The following is a 22,891-nucleotide window of genomic DNA, read 5'->3' as shown; positions in this document are numbered from 1 at the left end:
CCCCTAAATGGAATAACCTGCCATTTTGCCCTCACTACTTTAGGCCTGCACTCGGCATGCAGTTTAGACCTCTAAAGGCTTAGTGGCCACATGCGTGGACAGCACCTTTTAGCTCTTATTTCCAAAAGTGTGTACACTACTGAATTGGGGTCTTATGGCCGCTTATGTGGACACTTATACTGCCATCTGGTGGTGTCAGAAGAGTATAATATACAATGGAATTGGGGGGAAAAAAGTGTAAAAATAAGAATTAGCATGTCACTAAACATGAAGTACACGTTTGTGTACTTATGGACTAGTACATCATATCAAAAGATGATTCTTAGTTTTTATTCTAATTAGGGTCCAATAAGCCCAAATAGCAAAGAGAAATAAAAAAGCATGTAAACAAACAGCTTGGGCCTTAAGAGGTTATTAAACGAGCGTGACATATACCTACATCTACCTGTATGTTGGGGCCTGCTACCACTTGAAAGTTAATTTTCAAGTATGATGCTTTAATAGTGTGTCAACTATTGAAATAAACAGTTCTTAAAAAAAACAGCTAAGAAAATATGTTTTTAGCTTTAAAATTATATTTGTCACAACAGCAAAAATGCTAGAAATCCATTCAATAAATGTAATTTTCAAGGGTTTTATGTGTGTCACATTTGTCTTTTCAATTTTGGACTTCTGTAACTGAATCATTTTAGTGGCAAATAAAACATGAACCTCACAACTTCCTCTTTAACGGTGACTGTGCTGTCTTCCACAAGATTCAAAGCTGCTTAGCCTTGTGAAATAAGTTTCCTTCCGATTGTTTTTCTGATGCAAACATAGAAGTGACGGATGTCGCTTTTTGCTTGCAAGTCACCAGAAAGAGGAAATCAAAACAAAAAGATGATCTCCTAATTGCTGACGATGAACACACTGGAATTATTTGTTTTGATCCTTCTGCTTTGCTATGAAGGTAATTTGACTTTTTTATCCATTGAAAGTTTGCTCGTGGAAGTTATCAACTTTCACTTCCACTCTCGACGGCAAAGCTTTCTGCGCACGATAATGTGTTGAAAAAACGGAGATAGAAAATAGCAGGTCAGTTTGAAGAATCAGAGATAAATTAGTCAAGGTCGACAAGCATTAGCATTGTTAGCAGTCATAAAAGCTATAAGTATACAGTAAATACCCACTTATTGGCGGTTCGGCATTGGCTCACCTGCATATAAATTATTTCCCACTGCTTTGCGTTGTTATTAATTAGTATTTTTTTATGATAAGTTAAATAGAAAGTGTTTTGATGGCGCTTTCTGCAGGGCATGCAGCTTGGATCTGATATCGGGGATAAAAAAGAAAAAAATGTCGGATGATACAGTGCATATGGAAAATATTCACAGGGCTTCACTTTCACCAACTGTTATGTTACAGCCTTTTACCAAAATGGAACAAATGTATTTTTCCCTTACAATTCTACAAGCAATACCCCATAATGTGAAATGTTTTTGAAACTTTTTTGCAAATGTAATAAATAAATAAAAATCCATCCATCCATCCATTTTCTACCGCTTGTCCGTTTCGGGGGCACGGGGGGTGCTGGAGCATACACTTGTAAAGAACATTATGTCATGGCTGTCTTGAGTTTCCAATAATTTCTACAACTCTTATTTTTTTGTGATATTGTGTTTGGAGCACATACTTGTTGGTCACAAAAAACATTCACGAAGTTTGGTTCTTTTATGAATTTATTATGGGTCTACTGAAAATGTGACCAAATCTGCTGGGTCAAAAGTATACATACATCAATGTTAATATTTGGTTACATGTCCCTTGGCAATTTTCACTGCAATAAGGCGCTTTTGGTAGCCATCCACAAGCTCCTGGTTGAATTTTTGACCACTCCTCTTGACAAAATTGGTGCAGTTCAGCTTATCTTGTTGGTTTTTTGACATGGACTAGTTTCTTCAGAATTGTCCACACGTTTAAGTCAGGACTTTGGGAAGGCCATTCTAAGACCTTAATTCTAGCCTGATTTAGCCATTACTTTATCACTTTTGACTTGTGGTTGGGGTCATTGTCCTGTTGAAACACCCAACTGTACCCAAGACCCAACCTCTGGGCTGATGATTTTAGGTTGTCCTGAAGAATCTCCTTTTTCATTGTCCCATTTACTCTCTGTAAAGCACTAGTTCCATTGGCAGCAAAACAGGCCCGGAGCATAATACTACCTGGGATTAAAGGCCTCACCTTTTCTCCTCCAAACATATTGCTGGGTATTGTGGCCAAACAGCTAAATTTTTGTTTCATCTGACATCACATGGACAAAGATAAAATCTTCTGGAGAAAAGTTCTGTGGTCAGATGAAACATGGGCGCAGGCAACAGTACAATGACCGCAAACACACGTCAAAAGTGGTAAAAGAATGGCTAAATCAGTCTAGAATTAAGGTTTTAGAATGGCCTTCCCAAAGTCCTGACTTAAACGTGTGGACAATGCTGAAGAAACAAGTCCATGTCAGAAAACCAACACATTTAGCTGAACTGCACCAATTTTGTCAAGAGCAGTGGTCAAAAATTCAACTAGAAGCTTGCCAGAAGCTTGTGGATGGCTACCAAAAGCGCCTGATTGCAGTGAAACTTGCCAAGGGACATGTAACCAAATATTAACATTGCTGTATGTATACTTTTGACCCAGCAGATTTGGTCACATTTTCAGTAGACTCATAATAAATTCATAAAAGAACCAAACTTCATGAATGTTTTTTGTGACAAACAAGTATGTGCTCCAATCACTCTATCACAAAAAAATAAGAGTTGTAGAAATTATTGGAAACTCAAGACAGCCATGACATTATGTTCTTTACAAGTGTATGTAAACTTTTGACCACGACGGTATACATAAGTTTTCACAGCCTTTGCTCAATACTTTGTTGATGCACTTTTGGCAGAAATTACAGCCTCAAGTCTTTTTGAATATATGTTGCCACAGGATTCGCACACCTATCTTTGGGCAGTTTCACCCGTTCCTCTTTGCAGCAACTCTCAAGCTCCATCAGGTTGGATGGGAAGCCATTTTCATATTTCTCCAGACACATTCAATTGCATTCAAGTTTGGGCTCTGGTTGGGCCCTTCATTGACATTTACAGAGTTGTCCCGAAGCCATTCCTTTGATGTTTTGGCTGTGAGCTTAGGGTTGTTGTCCTGCTGAAAGATGAACCGTCGCCCCATTCAGAGAGCACTCTGGACCAGGATGTCTCTGTACGTTGTTGCATTAATCTTTCCCTCTATCCTGACTAGTCTCCCAGTTCCTGCCGCTGAAAAACATCCCCACAGCATGATGCTGCCACCACCATGCTTCACTGTAGGGATGGTTTTGGCCTGGCATTTACGCCAAAGAGTTCAATCTTTGTCTCATCAGATCAGAAACTGTTGTTTCTCATGGTCTTAAAGTCTTTCAGGTGCATTTTGGCAAATTTCTTACTAAGAAATGGCTTCTGTCTGGCCATTCTACCATACAAACCTGATTGGTGGATTGCTGCAGAGATGGTTGTCCTTCTGGAAGGTTGTCCTCTCTCCACAGGGTGACCATTGGGTTCTTGGTCTCCTCGCTGACTAGGGCCCTTCTCCCTCAATCTCTCAGTTTAGACAGCCGGCCAGTGCTCGGAAGAGTCCTAATGGTTCCAAACTTTTTCCATTTACGGATGATGGAGGCCACTGTGCTCATTGGGAGTTTCAAGGCAGTAGATATTTTTCTGTACCCATTCCCAGATTTGTGCCTTAAGACAATCCTGTCTCGGAGGTCTACAGACAATTCCTTTTACTTCATGCTTGGTTTGTGCTGCCATGCACTGTCAAGTGTGGGACCTTATAGACAGGTGTGTGCCTTCCCAAATCATGTCTAACCAACTGAATATATCACAGATGGACTCCAATTAAGCTGTAGAAACATCTCAAGAATGATTATTTGCATTTTTCACATTTTCATTATGGGGCATTGCGTGTAGAATTTTAAGGACAAAAATAAAAAAATCAATTTTGGAATAAGGCTGTAACATAAAAAAAAGTAAAAAAAAAAGTGTGGATACTTTCCAGATGCACTTGCATCTAAAATTTCTAAAATAATGTCCGATACAGGCAGTCGTGCATGCAGCGTGTTTACTCGTGCAAACCTGGAAAGCCAGTTTATATCTAAATATTCTCCAACGAGCACACAAGGTTGGTCTTTTCATGTACAGTATTTTAGTCAAGTCATTTACAAAAAGTAAACATGGTAGGTAATATATTACTGGGAACTAGCAGCTACACAACAGCTAAGCACACAATACAACACAAGCTAGACATATGTAATAAATGTCCTTCATTGAACAATAAATCACCACATTTAATTGATATAAACACGTGTCAAAGAGTTATAGTTCCATGTTACTTACAAAGTCTCCAAGACAGAAGCGTATAAGAACGTATCCAGTAACAAACATATCTGCATAATTCAACTGACTGCGTCATGACCTTAAATTTAATGAATTATTGTGACCACTACGCATCGCCAAAACACAAATTAACTATCCACTTCAAAAGCATTAATCTGTCATAAAGTTAGTGTTTTTTATGCTTAACATTGTTATCAGTTTGACTAATTTACTCGATTGAACCATTTCTAACATTCCACGCTACAAAATAATACAAGTATGTACTATGATTCCTGCTATTATTGTATTAGATTAATGTCAGTATTGGCCAACACTCATATTGGTATCGTATCGGAAGTGAAACATTTGTATTGGTACACTTCTAATATGTATTTTAGGAATGGTTTCCTCTGAGAGGCATTTTATCTGCTTCTTGGTATTAAAACAATAAAAAAAACACTGTAATGCCCCGCAGTGGAGAAGGAGTCACACAGACGAGGATGTGCTGCTCAATCGCTTTATTAACCAGCGGTAACTTGTTAATCGGCTGAAAGTAACGCACACACATACACGAGCTGCTGTTAGCCACAACTCACGCTCACACACACTCTCGCTTACCGCCAACTCACACGCGCATGCGCATTTACCAAAACCTTAAAGACACAGTACACTTATACAAATATCACAGATATTACAATACTTTTCCATTATTCAAATGGAGGGGATTGATTAAATGATTAATTTTCTGCTAAGATTTCTGTAGGTTGTTTTGAAGTGAGTTAAAGAAAGAGTACACTACTTGTCTGCAATCAGCACAGGCGCTGTTGTTCGGGTCTGAACTGGTTTGCTGTCCTGCAGGCATCGGTGGACAGCCAGTTGTCTTTTCCAGCGAAGGGGGCGTGGCCATCCTGCCCTGCTACCAGCCCTCATGCCCCGACTCTGACCTCAAGTGGCTCTACAGCAAACACGGCGCTAGGACCTTCCTGGAGGTGGACAGAGGCAAGGTGGTGTTAACCGAGCCCAGGTCTCGACGTCTCAGCTTGGAGAACAGCTGCTCGCTGGTGGTCAACAATGTGACGAGGGAGGACGCGGGCTATTACACGTGTCGGACGCATAAGGACAGCAGCCTGTTCTTGGCTGTTTTGACGCGTGAGTGTCCTCGACTCCTCATCAAGGGCATGGACATGAACTTTGACCCTGTTACTCTTCACTTTGTGTCTCACAGTGTCATCTCCTGGGGGCGCCGATCCGAGCAGAGACGGTCACGTGACCCTCAAGTGCACCCTGACCAACTACGACAGACAATGTCCTGAGAAGAGTCTTCACTGGGTGGACGAGGGAGGCTCCCAGTTGCGTCCAGAAGGCGGAGCTGGACACGAGTTCATCCAGGAGCTGAATTGCGAGTCGCACATCAAAGTGAAGCGTCAGCCAGGTCACGACAGGAAGTACATATGTCAGTATGGAGAGAACGACGTCAAGATCCAGGCCGAGATCACGCTGGCCTTCACGGGGCTTCAACCTAGAGCTCCACCCCCTGAGCACATCCGGCTAATCATCATCACCGCTGCTGCAGTTGGAGCCTTGGTGCTGCTGCTGGTCGTCGTAGTCGTGGTCGGGGCTAAAAATAGGCAAAGGAGACAAGTGATGAAGGGTGGGAAGAAGAGGTCATGTGTCATCACAAATAATGCAAAAAACAGCTGACACAATTTTTTCTGCTTTGCAGATATGCCAAAACATGTAAGTATTTCAACTAAAAACCTTTTCTGTCATCTTTCATTGCTGCTATGAATGAACTTCCTATGGAAACAAGGTGTGATTGAAGTATAAACCACACATCAACACACTACTGCTACCTATGGCCAAAATGTGTATTGCAACAACACCTGCAAAAGTTTCAGGAAATATACAGATATTAAGTTATCATAAAGATTTTGAAATATTAAATAACAATAATAACAATGTTGAGTTTTTTTAAAAATAATTAATTTGATCAAAATACTGAATGATAGTAGTCACAAAGTATTACATTATAAAAATATGCAATGTTAGTGCCTGTGCCTCACAATAAGAAGGTCCTGGGTTCGATCCCCGGGCTTGGGATCTTTCTGTGTGGAGTTTGCATGTTCTCTCCTTGACTGCGTGGGTTCCCTCCGAGTACTCCGGCTTCCTCCCACCTACAAAGACATGCACCTGGGGATATGTTGATTGGCAACACTAAATTGGCCCTAATGTTTGAATGTGAGTGTGAATGTTGTCTGTGATGAGGTGGTGACTTGTCAAGGGTGTACACCGCCTTCTGCCCGAATGCAGCTGGGATAGGCTCCAGCCACCCCTGGGTCCACCGAAATGGACAAGCGTTAGAAAATGGATGGATAATGATAAGTTGTAACTGATAATAACAACTTTAAAATTATTTTTTAATCAGATTAATTACATTTTGTAATTTTGATTAATCCTGATTAATCACAGGTGATTGCTCGCTTGCACAATTAAAATTTGCTTAAGAAAAGACCCCACAAATGCTATTTTTTTCATCAGAATGTCATCCAACAACGTTTTTAAATATTTAACATTAATGTGTGTCATTTCAAAACCTGGTAAAAGTTGTATCTAAGTTGTTGCAGGCTGTATTTTGGAGTGAAATTTGCCAGCGAGCCCACCAGTTAGAGTCCGCTGACACATATTTGTACCGACGTATGCATTGATCTGATCACTGACCGTATAATGGTTAAAGGGGCTGTTTGGAACTCGCTCACAGTGACATTTTTTAAAGCAAAAAATATAACAAGAACAGCATTGGCTAGCTTTTGTTACCATCAGTGGTTTAACAGCACACATTCATTACCTCCCTGCTGGGCACTCAGCAGGGAGTGCTCCCCTCACCTCCCAGGGGGTGAACAAGGGGATGGGTCAAATGCAGAGGACAAATTTCACCACACCTAGTGTGTGTGTGAGACGATCATTGGTACTTTAACTTTAATTTGTTTTAAAATTGTCAATATTTTTCACAATTACTAAGTTTATGTAATAAAATTGTTTTATTGGCCCAAATAAAATGATTGCTGTTTGCAGCGGTCACTCAGCCTGTTTTGTCAACACGTATGCGCAGAGAATGCGTGCACACATACAAAAACAGTCCAAGAGAAGCAACGAACAATTTGTAGTCATGTTGTTATGTTACAATATACATTGAAGGACAGCTAACGCTAACCATCCAAAGTTATTAGCTAACAACACACAAAGCTAACGCTTGCCCGTGTTACGTATGGGCGTAGTAACGTCATTACGTCCTACAAGCCGTAAGGGGGTGGGTTATAATGCTTAAAATACATTGGAACGTTAACACCCTGTTGCAAACAGCCTCTTTAAGTTAAATTAAATTAAATTAAATTGCATGATTAATCTAAGTGTGTTCATGATTTTATTTATTTATATACATATATATACATATATATATATATATATATATATATATATATATATATGTATATATATATATATACATACAGTATATTTTTGCCTTTACTAAATAATGTTTATCAATATTATATTTGGTCACAATCAATTTCAAAGTTTTTATTATTATAAGTTACTAACTACTACTACTACTTACTACTGTCTGTCTCTGCTGTACAAGTTTGACCTTAATTCATGCCAACATTAATCAAAAGTATCCAGTATTTAAGGTTGTTTTGGTCACAGGATGAGAGCAAGGTGACCTACGACAGTGTCACTTACGACAAGAAAAGCTCCGCCCACAAGGTGACAGACTCACAAGGGGAGTGGTCGTGTGTGCAGGACGCATTAGAAGACGACGCAGAGAGCACAGGAGTGACGTACGCTACTGTTAGCCACAAACAGCAGAAAGCCAGCTCTGAGGTGAGCGTGATACGATTCCTCACATAACAGAATCTTCAAACTGCTCCACTTGTTTATTTTACACTGGTTGATGTTTGCCTAATTATACATTAATGTTTGTGCAGGTCAAGCGGGAGGAGGAGGAGGTGACCTATGCTGCCATCAGGAAGACGGCGAGCACCAAACCAGACGATGATGGCAGCACATAGAAAGAGGAAATGAGTCATGTTATGTAAAAGTTTAGGACCGCCCCCATGTTCCCGCACAGTGATCCATGACCTTTAAACCTATTTATTATTGACGAGAACAAACTTTGATCACACTTTGGATGATGAAAAACTTGCCTAAGAGGATCTTTGAACTGTATGTGATGCCGTTATGGCTGACAATTCAGCAGAAAGTATTAAATGTTACAGTGATTATGTTGGTGGAGCTTCAAACTTGTATTATTTGCTACTGTCCTTAAAGAAAATACAGTAAACCCTAATTTATCCATGTTAATTGGTTCCGGGTCTAACTGTGATAAATTTGTTTCCACTAAGTAGAAATTATTACCTATAAAACTAATATTTTCATTGCTAGATCATAAAAAGAAAACTTGGTTATCATTATGAGTCTTTTAGACATTAAATAACACCCTTTAGTCACCTTTACACTCATTTAATACAAAATAGTCATGCTACTTGAGGCTGAGCCAATCAGTGGCCACGAAAATGAACAGCGCGCTCTGATTATTTTTGGTCTCATCTCGTGGCCAATGCTACTAAGCTCATCTGGTAGATGGGGTGAAGCAACAATACAGGTGGAATCAACAATATTCATAAACCTTGTGTCCACACCAAGAAGACCTGGACTGCATTGTTGCTTCATTTCCTTTAAGGTGTTGTTTTTATTTTGGTCATTAATCATTAGGGTCATCCTGAGGCGATATTAATATCGGCCTAATATCAGCAAAAACAAGTATCTATCAGATGATATCAACTTGCATCTAAAATCTCCCATACAAGCAGTCTTGCAGCGTGTTGACTTGTGCAAAGCTGGACAGATATATATACCACTTCACTTCACAAGCCCAAATCTATGATTAGGATAGTGTTTTTCATACTTACTATTGTTCTCTAAGTAATGTCACCTAATTAAAACGTTTCTAAATTTCCACACTAAAAAAATAATAAAAGAATGTATGATTCCTGCTGATTGGATAATATCGGTATTGGCCAATACTCTAGGCTCCAATGTCAAATGAAGAATCATTTTAATCGTTACCAGTTTGTAGATGTTTCCATATTTTTGAATTTTTTAATATTGGTGTAAATTTACATTGTTTTGTATAACTTTTTTTTTTTTTTATTGTATTGTACAACCAGAACGACTATTGTATCTGTGTCAGGGGTTCAAAACCTAGCCGAGTCATTACAAAGGGAAGCATTGATGGAAATATCATCTTTATTCACAATAATTTACAATTCGATTAAAATGTTTAAATGTACAATTTGCTTTGTGTGTCATTCTATACATTCCTGAAAGTCATTCTGAAATAATCAGAGAGGAAATGACATAAATGTCTTTATGCTTAAAGAATTTGATTACCTTCCCTCCAAATCTGTCAATGATATTCATATGAATATTAACCAAAGTTCTGTAGACCTAAGCCCAGGAGACAGCGCACAGTTTGTGGGGTGCCGGGCTGAGGGTGAAGCCCACCTGCGGGGTCAGGTCCAGCTGGTCCTCTGAGACCCCCGGGGGAGGAGTGAAACGGAAGCGCTGCAGCAGCGTGGCGAAGAAGATGAAGAGTTCCATCTTGGCCAGACCCTCTCCCAGACATATCCTGCGACCTGGACGAGGCGGAAAAAGACATTTGAGGGAGAGGGCCACGTGACGGGTGCACTCACATGGACACGTCACCCACCTGCAGAGAAGGGCATGAAGGCGTCTCGCTGGACAAACTTCCCGTCTTTGTCCAGGAAGTGGGCGGGATGGAAGGAGTGTGGCTTCTCCCACTCGTCTTCGTCGTAGAGGACGGACATGAGGAGAGGGTGCACTGTCGTCCCCTGAGACCAAAACCACTCATATAACATTTGTTCGCATCCTTCAAGAATGTTTGCTTCCTGCTCTGTCAGACCTTTTTGATGAAGTGACCCTGGAAGGTCACGTCCCGGCTGGTCCTGTGGGGAAGCGCCATAGGGGTGATGTTGGCCAGCCTCTGGGTCTCGTGGATGACGGCATCCGTGAAAGGCAGGTTCATCCTGTCCTTCACCTGGATTTGCCGATCCCCGATCACCCTATTCAGCTCCTCACGGACTTGCTCTTAATGTTAACATGCAGCTTTGTCACACAGTAGCCAGCTTTTGGATGCTAGTGCTATCCATCCATCCATTTCCTACCGCTAATGCTTGGTTAATAGTAAGGTTTTTATTGACGGCTCCATCTGCTGGACCTACTGGGTCACTGCTTCACATTAAAATACATGTCTAGTGTAATAATGCTAACTAACTAGCAAGCTTATTAGCAGACTAGCGTCTCGCTACCTTGTATCTTTGGGTACTTGGCCATGAGGAGAAGCCCCCATCTGATTGTGGTTGAGGTGGTTTCTGTGCCGGCAGCAAACAGGTTGGACACCGTCATCATGAGGTTGGGATCGTGGAAGTAACCTACATCACCAGACTCCTGGAAGATTAAAAACCATCAATGCTGGTCTTTGCTCACATCTGAAGTTAATGTGTGGTGTTGCATCACGCGACCTCCTGATGCTGTTGACGGATGAGGAACGCGTCCACAAAGCCTCTGCTGACGTGCGAGTTGAGCGTCTCCTTCAGGCCCTGGACCAGCTCCATGACCTGCTTGCGGTTGGCGGTTCCCAGACTGCGAAGCTCCTCTCTCACCGAGAAGAACCACTTGCCTAACCAAGGGAATATCTGGTACAACTGTGAAAAAAAATCGACAGCAACAAGTTGTTTGGATGAACTTCTTACAGACCTAAGTCATTCACTGAGACATGTGTAGTGCCTCAGGGGTCTGTCCTTGAACCACTCATATAACTTCTAAAATAAAATTCTGCCTTGGGCCCTATTTTAGCCAGGAGCGGCCATATTCTTGTCCTCCTAAACATGTGTTCCAGGTGCCCAGAAGTGGGTTGTAACTGGTACAAATACTCAGTTACATTTACTTAAGTAACTTTTACGATTGTTATTTTTGTAAAAATGAAATGCAACTTTCACTTTGTTATACTGAGATTTAATCCATTCATCCATTTTCTACCACTTGTCCCTTTCAGGGTTGCGGGTGGTGCTGGAGCCTATCTGAGCTGCATGCGGGCGGTAGGCCGGGTACACCCTGGACAAGTCGCCACCTCACCACAGGGCCAACACAGATAGACAACATTCACCCTCTCACTCACACACTAGGGCCAACTTAGTGTTGCCAATCAACCTATCCCCAGGTGCATGTCTTTGGAGGTGGGAGGAAGCCGGAGTAACCCACACAGTCACGGGGAGGCCATGCAAACTCCACACAGGTAGATCCCGAGCCAAGGATCGAACCCAGGACCTTTGTATTATGAGGCACACACACTACCCCTGTTTCACCGTGCTGCCCGAGTTTTAATCCAATCGCTAAATTTATTTACATCATGAATATATTTATTTATAATCTAATGATTACTGCTTGCAGAAACGCATTGTTTTGGATCATTAGGCACACTTCTTCCACTCTTGACTTGACTCCATTTTAACAATCAACAAAGTCTGGTAGTCACATGACCGCACTCAAACTACACCTGTGAAAATGGCGTCAGACGAGGCAATGTCAATTTTACAAATTTACAAATTGTCAGCAGAAAAATGTTTTCAGCTTACAAGAATTGTACTTCCAACTAAAGAAAACATGTTGCGGTAAGTTGCAGATGTTTTTTTGTTCAAGCTAACATTATGCTACTGTTAGCCCTGTCATTACATCATAAGTGACTGTAAAATGTGCATATTTTGTAGTACGTGCTGTAGTAGTCTCTTTGTCTCTCAAACACACACACACACACACACACACACACACACACACACACACACACACACACACACACACACACACACACACACACACAAGCGTGCGGACACACACACACAAGCGTGCGGACACACACACTTACCAAGTACAGTTGTAGTGCAAGTACAATTGAAAAAATGTTACTCACTAGTTACTCAGTGCTTAAATATTATTTTCACCGAATACTTACTCTTATTCAGGTAATTATTTGGATGACTGCTACTGACCATAAATAAGGAGTGATATTACTCTAAATCAGAGGTCTTCAACAGGGGATTTGTGAAATTTGGGGTTGATCAAACTTTAAAAATATATATATATATCCATATTCCCCTAGCAGTTTTTAAATGTACATGTTTTTAAAGACACCTAAACATTGACACAACAAATTGTAGTGTAGTTTAGAAATGGCAGTGACATAGCCACAATTCTCACTGTACCTTGCAGGTTTAGAATAAAAACATGAATAAATAATATCATTATATTTATTTTAACATATAAGATAGCTAGCGGTTAGCTCTCAATATTACCAGCTGGCGATTAGTGGCACAAGCTGCTTTTAGTGACGCAAGCTGCCAGCTAATGATTAGCGCACCATTTGCGAGCTAAGTGAGCAGCGGGCTAGTTGCCCGCTAGCTATTGGCGGGGCTATGCTGTATTATTTACATTTCTTGGTATTGCACAATAACAAGATACCTTTATGACCTGTTTAATTTAAAACACAATTTTATAGAAGATATACAGTCGTGGTCAAAAGTTTGCATACACTTGTAAAGAACATAATGTCATGGTTGTCTTGGGTTTCCAATAATTTCTACAACTCTTATTTTTTTGTGATAGAGTGATTGGAGCACATACTTGTTGGTCACAAAAAACATTCATGAAGTTTGGTTCTTTTATGAATTTATTATGGGGGACGGCGTGGCGAAGTTGGTAGAGTGGCCGTGCCAGCAATCGGAGTGTTGCTGGTTACTGGGGTCCAATCCCCACCTTCTACCATCCTAGTCACATCCGTTGTGTCCTTGGGCAAGACACTTCACCCTTGCTCCTGATGGCTGCTGGTTAGCGCCTTGCATGGCAGCTCCCGCCATCAGTGTGTGAATGTGTGTGTGAATGGGTGAATGTGGTAATACTGTCAAAGCGCTTTGAGCACCTTGAAGGTAGAAAAGCGCTATACAAGTATAACCCATTTATGTCTACTGAAAATGCGACCAAATCTGCTGGGTCAAAAGTATACATACAGCAATGTTAATATTTGGTTACATGTCCCTTGGCAAGTTGCACTGCAATAAGGCGCTTTTGGTAGCCATCCACAAGCTTCTGGCAAGCTTCTGGTTGAATGTTTGAGCACTCCTCTTGACAAAATTGGTGCAGTTCAGCTAAATTTGTTGGTTTTCTGACATGGACTTGTTTCTTCAGCATTGTCCACGTGTTTAAGTCAGGACTTTGGGAAGGCCATTCTAAGACTTTAATTCTAGCCTGATTTAGCCATTCCTTTACCACTTTTGACATGTGTTTGGGGTCATTGTCCTGTTGGAACACCCAACTGCGCCCAAGACCCAACCTCTGGGCTGATTATTTTAGATTGTCCTGAAGAATCTCCTTTTTCATTGTCCCATTTACTCTCTGTAAAGCACCAGTTATATTGGCAGCAAAACAGGCCTAGAGCATAATACTACCACCATCATGCTTGAGAGTAGGCCATGGGGTTAAAGGCCTCACCTTTTCTCCTCCAAACATATTGCTGGGTATTGGGCCAAACAGCTCAATTTTTGTTTCATCTGACCACAGAACTTTCCTCCAGAAGGTCTTATCTTTTTCCATGTGATCAGCAGCAAACGTTAGACCAGCCTTAAGGTGTCGCTTCTGGAGCAAGGGCTTCCTTCTTGTATGGTAGCCTCTCAGTCCATGGCGATGCAAAACACGTTTGACTGTGGACACTGACACCTGTGTTTTAGCAGCTTCCAATTAATTGCAGACCTGCTTTTTGGTGGTTCTTGGTTGACTCTTGATCACCCTGATCAATTTTCTCTCAGCAGCAGGTGATTAGTGGTGTTTTCTGCCTGATCGTGGCAGTGACAAAACTGTGCCATGCACTTTATACTTACAAACAATTGTCTGCACAGTTGCTTTTGGGACCTTAAGCTGCTTTGAAATGGCTCCAAGTGACTTCCCTGACTTGTTCAAGTCAATGATTAGTTTTTTCAGATCTGTGCTGAGTTCCTTTGACTTTCCCATTGTCGCGTTTGTAACCGAGTCTAATGACTGCATCACATGAGCCCTATTTAAATGGGCTCAGAGAAGTCAACAGGTGTCGTCAATCATAATCACTCACATGAAGTTAAGAGGCCATGCCATGAAGCTAATTTGATTTGATTGTAACTTTTCTACTTCACCAAAATTGATAATGTATGTTGCTGTATGTATACTTTTGACCCAGCAGATTTGGTCACATTTTCAGTAGACCCATAATAACTTCATAAAAGAACCAAACTTCATGAATGTTTTTTTGTGACAAACAAGTATGTGCTCCAATCACTCTATCACAAAACAATAAGAGTTGTAGAAATTATTGGAAACTGAAGACAGCCTTGACATTATGTTCTTCACAAGTGTATGTAAACTTTTGACCACGACTGTATAGGTAGGGGTCTCCGCTCCATCCCTCTATCGATTTGGGGGTCCACGGCCAGGAAAACATTGAAGACCACTTCTGTAAAGTAACGGCACACTTAATTGAGCTACTCTACCCACCTCTGCGCGCCACACGTTACAAAATAGACTTTGTCGCTAACGTTGGAGTTGGCTGAGCTTCTGTCAGCGTGGTTGTTGTTTAACCGAGTGCTTGCTGTCCCGCCAGGAGATGTTTAACCTCTTTAACCTTCCATAAAAAGGAGCACCTGCATGCTTGGAGCGCCCAATATCTGGACGGTTCTGTTGATGCGCTGAATCATGGCCGTAAAGACGGGGTCGTCGTAACGAAACCTGCTGCCAAACACCATAGAGCAGATGATGTTGGACACAGAGGAGTTGATGATCTTGGTGTTGTCAAACGCTTCGCCTGCATCAGAATGACATCAAACATCAGAACGTCTGCCAAGTAGACCACAAGAAGACGTGTTGTTGTCGTTGTGTACCTTTGTGGCTGGTGAAGACCTCAATGAGGTGTTGGGATTCCTCAATGATCTTGTCTTCACAAGCCTTCTTGCCCATTCCAAAGTCTCTCAGCTTGGTCAAAGTGAAGCGTCTCATCTCCTTCCACGAATCTCCATTGCTCCATATAACGCCTCAGGGTAACACACACGCAGCATCATCACCTGTCATTGTGTGTGTGTGTTTTTTCGTGTTCTTACCGTGCTCCAGCTTGGACTCCTTGACGGTGGTCAGAGGTTCTCTTTCTCCAAAGTCTTCGCTGTGCGTGACCAGCGCCTCCTTCACCGTCTTGTAGCCGACGAGGACCACCACCTTCTTGGACCCCATGTGGAAGGTGTAGACTGGTCCATACTTCTTGGACATCTTGTGCACAGACAAAAGTGCACGTTACAACCACAGTGCAGTGTTTGCCATACAGTACCTACATTTATTCATTGTTTGGTGCTACGCGTTTACCCTCGCTCATAAACACATTATAATGGGACTGTCTGTGAATGTAGCTTATTGTCCCAATTACGTACAGTAGATGGCATCATAACCCTGCTTCCTAACACACTTCAAACGCACCTAGGGCCTCATCTATAAAGCTTGTCTATAAAATTGCATACACTGTTTTTTTGCACATCATATGTGCGTAAACTCACTCTATTAGTTGTCCTTTCTTTTTTTGTAATTTACCAATATACAAAGTTACTTCCTGACAGGGCTGCCCCAGCTAATTTTGGGCCCTATGCAGAATGTTATTTATAGCCCCCCCATCACAAAAGTCTTCACACTTTTTTTTATTTAATTGAAACATTTTTTTATACCTTTTTAATCAAACTCGATTTGAATTTGATGTACTAAAACTAATTAATGGGAAATATATGGTTCAATAATAGCTTATTTAGTGCAAAATAACAAAATTAACCACATTAAAATATGTATGTCAGATTACTATCTCAGCACTAATACTGTGTGCTATGGGGGACAATAAGAATAGATGGGGACATTTGCCATTGTAGTCATATCCTTGACAGAGCAGGAAAGGGCTAGGAATACATTTGCAGTAGAATTTTATATGAAAGTCATTCATTAAATGACATTTTATATACGTTTGTTTATTCACACAAAACCAAGCCTCCCATGGATCGTGAGGCCCTTCGCACAGCACGTAATCTACGTATAAGTGGTTGCTGGTTCCTAATAATAATAATTGTTATAGATCTAATATTTCCATTGGGTTAATGTTAGCTAAATGTTAAATAATTGATAGTTTTAACAAGGCTTCACTTCTTTTTACACTTGTATGGCTACTAAGTATGTTGAAATGTGACGAAACGCACGTAATGACATTTTAGCAGTTTGACCCTGGAACAGACTATTTGTATTGACATGATTTCCTATAAGGTGATTTAACAAGGTGTACGAATCAGCATTTGACCTCAGAGGGTGATCACACGACCATGAAAACACACAGAAGTTTTTAAACCAATCGAGCATTCCAAGAGGTGGACTTGGCATTTTTGGAAGCCTTTAGACTGTTTGTTTTATTGCAAGTCAGGCAAGGACCCAGTTGGACGCGCCTGCTCCTGGAAAGACACCAAAAGGGCGGACCCACAGCCAGAGTCCAAAGTGTTGCGATGTTCCACAGTGACTCAAAAACAAAATGCACTTGCAACTTCTACTTCCGGGTTTAGAAACTGTCTGCAGCGTGCGTCTATAAGACAGTCGGGGTCGCGCTCGCTCACCTCATAGAGTGTTTCATGTGGTCTGCGGACGTCCAGCTGGAGCAGGTTTCCCAGCAGGGGGAGCGGCCGAGGTCCTGGAGGCTCCCTGCGGGACTCATGCGAGCCGGAAGTCGACGAGGAAACCACAACATAGACCAGCAGAATAACCACCAGAGCGCCGAGCAGCGAGCTGAGACTCAGCGGGACAAAGACGTCCACCAGCGCCATATTTTAAACCACGATGTCTTCGTGGGCTGCTGGTCCACAGCAGAACTCTGTCCCTGCAGAGGAGACCAGCCCACAGGGCGGGACAACTGTCTCCTGCGAGGACACCCACTTGAAAACGGCCCAAAAACTTTGACGTCACTCTGGAAAATACAATAACAATATCGGTGGCAAATGTTAAACAATAATATAATAATAACGTGTTTAAGTATAAAAAAATAACTATTATATTTACATATTTAAATAATGACGGTTACAGAATATTACATAATAATGGTTTTATTAACGTACATTAGTATAAGAAATAATGATATTTTAATGGTAACAAAATATTAAATCATGATAAATATATTAAAATAATAAATTATATGAACATATCTACATATTGAATAATAATATTGCAAGGGTGACAAAATATTTAACAATAATAAATATATTGAAATTAATTGTTACACATAATAAACGTGAGGGTGACTTCTTATTATATGGTAAATATTGTACACACACACACATACACACCCACACACACATACATATATATATATATATATATATATATATATATATATATATATATATATATATATATATATATATATATATACAAACCCCGTTTCCATATAAGTTGGGAAATTGTGTTAGATGTAAATATAAACGGAATACAATGATTTGCAAATCATTTTCAACCCATATTCAGTTGAATATGCTATAAAGACAACATATTTGATGTTCAAACTGATAAAAAAAAAAATGTTTTTGCAAATAATCATTAACTTTAGAATTTGATGCCAGCAACACGAGACAAAGAAGTTGGGAATGTGGCAATAAACACTGATAAAGTTGAGGAATGTTCATCAAACACTTTTTTGGAACATCCCACAGGTGAACAGGCAAATTAGAAACAGGTGGGTGCCATGATTGGGTATAAAAGTAGATTCCATGAAATGCTCAGTCATTCACAAACAATTAGGATGGGGCGAGGGTCACCACTTTGTCAACAAATGCATGAGCAAATTGTTGAACAGTTTAAGAAAAACCTTTCTCATCCAGCTATTGCAAGGAATTTAGGGATTTCACCATCTACGGTCCGTAATATCATCAAAGGGTTCAGAGAATCTGGAGAAATCACTGCACGTAAGCAGCTAAGCCCGTGACCTTTGATCCCTCAGGCTGTACTGCATCAACAAGTGACATCAGTGTGTAAAGGATATTACCACATGGGCTCAGGAACACTTCAGAAACCCACTGTCAGTAACTACAGTTGGTCGCTATATCTGTAAGTGCAAGTTAAAACTCTCCTATGCAAGGCGAAAATCATTTATCAACAACACCCAGAAACGCGTCGGCTTCGCTGGGCCTGAGCTCATCTAAGATGGACTGATACAAAGTGGAAAAGTGTTCTGTGGTCTGACGAGTCCACATTTCAAATTTTATTCGGAAACTGTGGACGTCGTGTCCTCCGGACCAAAGAGGAAAAGAACCATCCGGATTGTTATAGGCGCAAAGTTGAAAAGCCAGCATCTGTGATGGTATGGGGGTATATTAGTGCCCAAGACATGGGTAACTTACACATCTGTGAAGGTGCCATTAATGCTGAAAGGTACATACAGGTTTTGGAGCAACATATGTTGCCATCCAAGCAACGTTACCATGGACGCCCCTGCTTATTTCAGCAAGACAACGCCAAGCCACGTGTTACATCAACGTGGCTTCATAGTAAAAGAGTGCGGGTACTAGACTGGCCTGCCTGTGTGCAGACCTGTCTCCCATTGAAAATGTGTGGCGCATTATGAAGCCTAAAATACCACAACGGAGACCCCCGGACTGTTGAACAACTTAAGCTGTACATCAAGCAAGAATGGGAAATAATTCCACCTGAGAAGCTTAAAAAACGTGTCTCCTCAGTTCCCAAACGTTTACTGAGTGTTGTTAAAAGGAAAGGCCATGTAACACAGTGGTGAACATGCCCTTTCCCAACTACTTTGGCACGTGTTGCAGCCATGAAATTCTAAGTTAATTATTATTTGCAAAAAAAAAAATGTTTATGAGTTTGAACATCAAATATCTTGTCTTTGTAGTGCATTCAATTGAATATGGGTTGAAAAGGATTTGCAAATCATTGTATTCCGTTTATATTTACATCTAAGACAATTTCCCAACTCATATGGAAACGGGGTTTGTATATATATGTATGTTTACGTGTGGGCAGCACGGTGGTACGGGGGTTAGTGCATGTGCCTCACAATACGAAGGTCCTGAGTTCAATCCCGGGCTCGGGATCTTTCTGTGTGGAGTTAGCATGTTCTCCCCGTGATTGCGTGGGTTCCCTCCGTGTACTCCGGCTTCCTCCAAAGACATGCATTTGGGGATAGGTTGATTGGCAACACTAAATTTGCCCTAATGTGTGAATGTGAATGTTGTCTGTCGATCTGTGTTGGCCATGTGATGAGGTGGTGACTTGTCCAGGGTGTACCCTCAGCACCCGCAACCCCGAAAGGGACAAGTGGTAGAAAACGGATGGATGGATGGATGTTTACGTGTGTGCATGTGTGTGTTCACGCATGCACACACGTAGCTCAATTTTCTTAAAAATGTTTAAAAAATGTATTCTTGTAATAAACTGACCACTACGTGAAGAACAATTTGAAAACTCCATGAAGAACTACAAACATTACATGAAGAACTACATTAGACACTACATAAAACAGCCCGAAACACTACACAATTAACTACATAAAACACAATATGAAGAACTACATGTAGCTCGACATGAAAACAGGCATAAACAACTACCGGCACATGAAATATGACATAAAATTTACATGAATGACTACATTAAATGAAACACTATATTAAGTAGATAGATAGATAGATAGATAGATAGATAGATAGATAGATAGATAGATAGATAGATAGATAGATAGATAGGTCTTTATCGTCATTGCACAAGTACAACAAAACTTTGTTTTCAGCACAAACCCGTTCAAGATTAGACAAACAAACAGTGTACAAGGTTACAGAACAGGAACGCTGATGGGTCGCCACAAGGCGCCCCGTAAAAGATGGGAAAAAAGGTAAAACGCTGGGGAAGGATGAGTAAAATAATACAATCTAGACTGTGCTCCTAAGGGGGCCCAGTCTTGAGTGGGAAAAAACCTCCATAGTAAAGCACATATACTGTACATATTACAACATACATCTCGAGATATCTAGCAACAGAGGGAAGGGAGTGCGGGGTCATGGTGGTAGGGCCACAGCTCTCAGGCGCTGACCATCCTTTCATCACCCCTATGGGATTTGCGTCAAGGGCGTTGGGTTTTTGGATGCATGTTTGTGTGTAAGCCTGCAGTGTGTCTCTGTTCCGCGGCCTTGATCTTGTGCAGTCAGTAGTCCAAAGTCAACAACAACAGGTGTGTGTCCATGAGAGACAAGAAGGGAGTTTGTTGTGTCTTCGCTGCACTGTCCTTCGGGAGAGTCTCAAAGCCAGGGAAACAATCCAAGTTAGAATGTTTTGTATGCGAGTGAAAATAAAATTTGCCTTTCACTCTAAATTGTCTATGACTGGTCCTCAAAAAATCCTGCGAGGCAGACAGTCCGATGTTATCTAAATCACAAGAGTGTCCACAGTTCTTCCCCCATCCTCCAATCATTTGTGGCAGCTTTGGGGTACTTTGAAGACCGCCAACAACTTCCAATTTGTCGACAAACCAGAGCAACGCTTACTCCAATCAGCAGATGTCCTGTTGTCATAATTCCGAATAGGTAGATATCTTCACGTCCTCGACAGAAAAGGGTCGCCAGGCACGCGGCACTCCTTCTTCTCCCAAGAGTCCGTCGTGTGTCCAGCAACAACCGCTCCGTCACGACAAGCAGGTTCCCCCAAACTCAAGATCTTGTCAATTTCGTTGAGGCCAGTTAAATAGTTCCAATGTTTAGATTTGGAGAGCAGCGCAAAAAAAGGCAACAAGAAAGTTAAGACAAGACAAGACAAAGAAGCAAGCAGGAGAGATAAGGGAGAGGAAAGGGGAGCGTCCACCCTCGATGAGTGCCAGAGAGAAAGCACTACATAAAACGTTACATAAAGCATTAGATAAAACATTACATGAAGTACTGCATAAAACGCTACATTAAAGGGGAACATTTTTACAATTTCAGAAGGGTTAAAACCATTAAAAATCAGTTCCCAGTGCCTTATTTTATTTTTCGAAGTTTTTTTCAAAATTTTACCCATCACGCAATATCCCTAAAAAAAGCTTCAAAGTGCCTGATTTTAACCATCGTTATATACACCCGTCCATTTTCCTGTGACGTCACATAGTGATGCCAACACAAACAAACATGGCGCATAGAACAGCAAGCTATAGCGACATTAGCTCGGATTCAGACTCGGATTTCAGCGGCTTAAGCGATTCAACAGATTACCCATGTATTGAAACGGATGGTTGTAGTGTGGAGGCAGGTAGCGAAAACTAAATTGAAGAAGAAACTGAAGCTATTGAGCCATATCGGTTTGAACCGTATGCAAGCGAAACCGACGAAAACGACACGACAGCCAGCGACACGGGAGAAAGCGAGGACGAATTTGGCGATCGCCTTCTAACCAACGATTGGTATGTGTTTGTTTGGCATTAAAGGAAACTAACAACTATGAACTAGGTTTACAGCATATGAAATACATTTGGCAACAACATACACTTTGAGAGTGCAGACAGCCCAATTTTCATCAATTAATATATTCTGTAGACATACCCTCATGTCAGCAGGCCAGGGAGCTAGGGTCGATATTCTTCTCTTGATCATCTTCGGTGGCATAAGGGACGGTGTGAGCCAAGACATCCAGGGGTATGAGGGGTCGTGAGGGACATTATTCAGAATTACCTCTTACATACACTACTGAAATGCTCTCACACAAACAACTGAAATCGTTTTCTTTTATACACACTACTGAAACACTCTTATAAACCCTACTGAAATGCTCTTACATACACTACTGAAATGCTCTCACATAAACAACTGAAATGTTTTTCTTTTATACACACTACTGAAACACTCTTATAAACACTACTGAAATGCTCTTACATACACTACTGAAACACTCTTATAAACACTACTGAAATGCTCTTATATACACTACTGAAACACTCTTATAAACACTACTGAAACACTCTTACATACACTACTGAAACACTCTTATAAACACTACTGAAATGCTCTCACATAAACAACTGAAATGTTTTTCTTTTATACACACTACTGAAACACTCTTATAACACTACTGAAATGCTCTTACATACACTACTGAAACACTCTTATAAACACTACTGAAATGCTCTTACATACACTACTGAAACACTTTTATAAACACTACTGAAACACTCTTACATACACTACTGAAACACTCTTATAAACACTACTGAAATGCTCTTACATACACTACTGAAACACTCTTATAAACACTACTGAAACACTCTTATAAACACTACTGAAACACTCTTACATACACTACTGAAACACTCTTATAAACAC

General features: G+C 41.0%; 2 protein-coding genes across 2 annotated transcripts; one reads left to right on the top strand and one right to left on the bottom strand.

Annotated features, from left to right (window-relative positions):
- Window positions 1-769: 769 nt before the first annotated feature.
- Window positions 770-9,732, top strand: LOC133576168 (uncharacterized). Its single transcript, XM_061929202.1, has 6 exons — window positions 770-949; window positions 5,241-5,531; window positions 5,608-6,033; window positions 6,106-6,119; window positions 8,085-8,261; window positions 8,366-9,732. Exons 1-6 carry the CDS (start codon window positions 901-903, stop codon window positions 8,447-8,449), a joined length of 1,041 nt encoding a protein of 346 aa, XP_061785186.1. The 5' UTR covers window positions 770-900; the 3' UTR covers window positions 8,450-9,732.
- Window positions 9,673-22,316, bottom strand: LOC133576166 (cytochrome P450 2K4-like). The gene is made up of 10 exons (XM_061929198.1): window positions 22,115-22,316; window positions 17,162-17,508; window positions 15,632-15,794; window positions 15,416-15,565; window positions 15,179-15,339; window positions 10,982-11,164; window positions 10,769-10,907; window positions 10,363-10,547; window positions 10,150-10,291; window positions 9,673-10,075 (listed from the first exon to the last, which is right to left on the bottom strand). Exons 2-10 carry the CDS (start codon window positions 17,366-17,368, stop codon window positions 9,888-9,890), a joined length of 1,518 nt encoding a protein of 505 aa, XP_061785182.1. The 5' UTR covers window positions 17,369-17,508; window positions 22,115-22,316; the 3' UTR covers window positions 9,673-9,887.
- Window positions 22,317-22,891: the final 575 nt, after the last annotated feature.

The sequence above is a fragment of the Nerophis lumbriciformis genome, linkage group LG34, assembly GCF_033978685.3.
Source record: "Nerophis lumbriciformis linkage group LG34, RoL_Nlum_v2.1, whole genome shotgun sequence".
Classification (NCBI taxonomy): domain Eukaryota; kingdom Metazoa; phylum Chordata; class Actinopteri; order Syngnathiformes; family Syngnathidae; genus Nerophis; species Nerophis lumbriciformis.
Note: the sequence above shows the minus strand (reverse complement) of the source record. Positions and strands in the feature narration are given on the sequence as shown.